The 2,861-nt window shown below is 54.2% G+C and overlaps 1 protein-coding gene across 1 annotated transcript in view; it reads left to right on the forward strand.

The window, feature by feature from the left end:
• Positions 1–322, forward strand: part of PSMD9 (proteasome (prosome, macropain) 26S subunit, non-ATPase, 9) — a gene marked incomplete at its 5' end in the record, with an annotated part of 1,900 nt that extends 1,578 nt beyond the window's left edge. Inside the window, one exon of the mRNA XM_010139798.1 lies at positions 295–322. Coding sequence (XP_010138100.1) covers positions 295–322 — 28 coding nt within the window. The remainder of the gene's footprint in view (positions 1–294) is intronic.
• Between the last annotated feature and the right edge of the window lie 2,539 nt (positions 323–2,861).

Raw genomic sequence — 2,861 nt, forward strand, 5'->3', positions numbered from 1 at the left:
TCAGAGCGCGTGTCCCGCAGCAGGGCCAGTGCGCTGCTGGGCTCTCGCTGTGCGCTGCTGCCTGCTCTGGTGGGTGTCACTGAGGGGCACCAGCGCAGAGCTGGAGGCTGACGGTTTTGCACCGTGATATGGGGAGGTGGGTCCTATCAGACAGGAGGAAGGTCTCAGTGCCATGTTTGTCCGGTTGAGGAAACCAGTGGAAGAGGGTTGTGGCGGGTCTGATTCGTACCAGGTCACATCTTCGTTGCCTCTATGAGAACTCAGACTTCACTGTTTGTTTCTACCCTTTTCCAGCTGCAACATCGTTCCCCTACAAAGATGACCATTACTTGGAAACCAATAAAGCTGAAGTTTGTGCCTGCTGTCTGCACTCTGATCTGCTCTGAACGCTCCCCTACGTGTTTCCAGGGGCTGCGACCTCTGGCAGAGTTTGGAGAGCTTCTGATGGAGCAGGGTCTGGCTGCAGCCTGGAATTGCACTGGAGCAGCGCGCAGCGTTGCAGGATGTGGCTTCTCATCTCTTACACCTGGTATCAGTTTGGAATGAGGCTGTGAAGAGTCTCAAACTTCCCTTGATACAGGCTCTGAAGAGCATGGAGTGCTCTTGCTCGGTGATAACAAAGCATTCCTCCCCCGCCCCATAAAATCCTCCCCAAACATCCTGTAATAGATGCGAAGAAGTCCTGGAGCACATTTTGGTGTCCGTGATACCAGATGACAATCAAGAAATACACAAGTTTGATGCTTCATCTTCCCCATGTTACCACAACTTTTGAAGTCAGTAAACGTGATGAAAGAATTTTTGGAATGCCCAAATATTTTAAGTTAACGAGATAAGGAATAGGGGTTATAATTCAGTTTTGATTTACTTTTAGTAGTTCATATAGCTGTGATAAAATTGTTCTGGCTTTTCTCTATTATTTTTTGTTTGTTTATTTGCAGTAGTTGGGTTTAGAGTCTGTAAACCCTTTGAGGGGATTTTGGGGATGATGGGTTTGTTTTAAGCTTGTTTCCAGTTGAACTTCAAAATACTCTTCCTGAGACAATAAAACTGAGCGACGCTTCTCTCCATTCTTGTAGAATTTATTATTTTGGGCAATAACTGTGGGCCCAGTTGGGTGGATTAACACAGGTCTGCACAGGCACAAATCGGGACCCCCTGGCTGTCCGGAACCGGAGCCTAGTGCTAGTGACAAGGTAAGTCACCACCCTCCCGGGGTGGTTCTGTGGGTGGTTCTGGGTGTGGGACCACAGTGGCTTGTGGTAAACCAAGGATTTTAAAATGGACGTGGTAGGTTTGGGAGCCTTGGTTCTTCTGAGAAAGGGGGTTTCATATTTGTAGGTGCTGCTGCGGTTCCTAAACATGTGACTTGCCCAGCTGCCCCTGTCTCCTGTAGGCGTACCTGGATAAACGGGGTATCAGTTGGCAGGTGAAGTGTCACGGGCTGCCTCGGCCCCGTGTGTAGGTATCTGCACCGGGGCTGGCTTTCACCTGAGCTGAGGTGAATCTGGGTCTAGGTATCGGTCCGGGAGAAGCAAAGCTCACGGGACGCATCCTTCCAGGCCTTTGCATTTGTGCCTCCCAGGATGGAATGCTCTAGAAACTCCCGGCTTTCTGAACCTCTCTTGAAATGAGGTTAGGGGGTCAGTCCAGCCCCCTCAGCCCGCTCCGTCCCTGCGCTCTGGGAGCTCTCGAACCTTCCAGCAGGGAGGGTGTCTGCCCTCCTCAGAGGACTCTCAGCTCTGCAAGGCCTTTGCAGAAGCGCGTCCCCTACCCCTGTGTCCCAACCGCTGCATCCCCAGCCCCTCTGGTTGGGTGGCCTGACTAGAAAGGGGTGAACAATCCCAACAAGTGTAATAAACACTGGTGGTGAGGCCAAACCTGCTCTGGATAGGGTGAGGTCTGAGCTGCGTCCTTAGACCGTGCTCAAACCTCTGCTGTGGCACCAGAGGAGAAGAGCAGCTCCTCTCAGTTGGGATAAACAGGATTTTCGTGCTGGAGAAGAGAGGTGAGTCCTGCTATCCAGTCTGATCAGGGAACGCGGGCTGGGTGCTGCGGCGTGGGAAGAAAAGCACCGTGTCTGAACAAGCTTGATTCCCGGAGCAAAGCTGCCTTCCTGCACCTAGCAGAGATGGGACTCGAGCACCAAATCCCTGCTCCCGAAGCCATAAAACCCCCCCGGTTTGAAGCTACAGGTTGTGCCGTGGGGGAGGAGTCGAGAGCAGCCGTGGTTTGATGACCCACCTCTGCGCAGCAGCCTCTCCAGGTCGAGGAGATGATGTGAGCTGATAACAAACTCCTCTCCTCTCCCAGCAGGGCACAGGACTCTTGCTGGGCAGAAGGAAAAACAAATTAGGTTTAGAAATCCTTGTCTGAGCTTAACAGCAGGGCTGAAGTCAACAGTTGGGAGCGCTTGGAGCTGATTATCTGCGGTGGAGAAGGCGATGGCTGGGAGTGTTCCCTGGGAACGGGGTGTGCTGTGCGCGTGCCACCCCGGCAGAGGCCAGAGGCTTTCTTTGCTTTTGCTCTGCTTGTCCTGTTCAGGGGTGCCAAGGGGGCAGCAGCTGCTACAACCCCCTGTGAGGGGCATCGGGTGAAGATCCCTTGTCCCGTTCCCCGGGCAGGGCAGCGTTTGGTCCCAAAGGCGTCCGGTGATGCCAAGGGGGACTTTGGCACAGCCACGAGCAGGAAGTAGGCTCGGACAGGACGAAGGGCTGAACGTCCCCTCATGCCACCAGGTTCCTGCTTTGGGCAGGGGGACAGCGCTGCCTTGCCAGTGGGGATGAGGAGGGTCCCCCCTTCTCTCCCCCAGCTCTTTCCGGGCTGCTGCTGGTGGCGGCCGGTGCAGCAGGTGGTGCAGC

Source organism: Buceros rhinoceros, unplaced genomic scaffold (assembly GCF_000710305.1).
Source record: "Buceros rhinoceros silvestris isolate BGI_N320 unplaced genomic scaffold, ASM71030v1 scaffold16067, whole genome shotgun sequence".
Taxonomy (NCBI): domain Eukaryota; kingdom Metazoa; phylum Chordata; class Aves; order Bucerotiformes; family Bucerotidae; genus Buceros; species Buceros rhinoceros.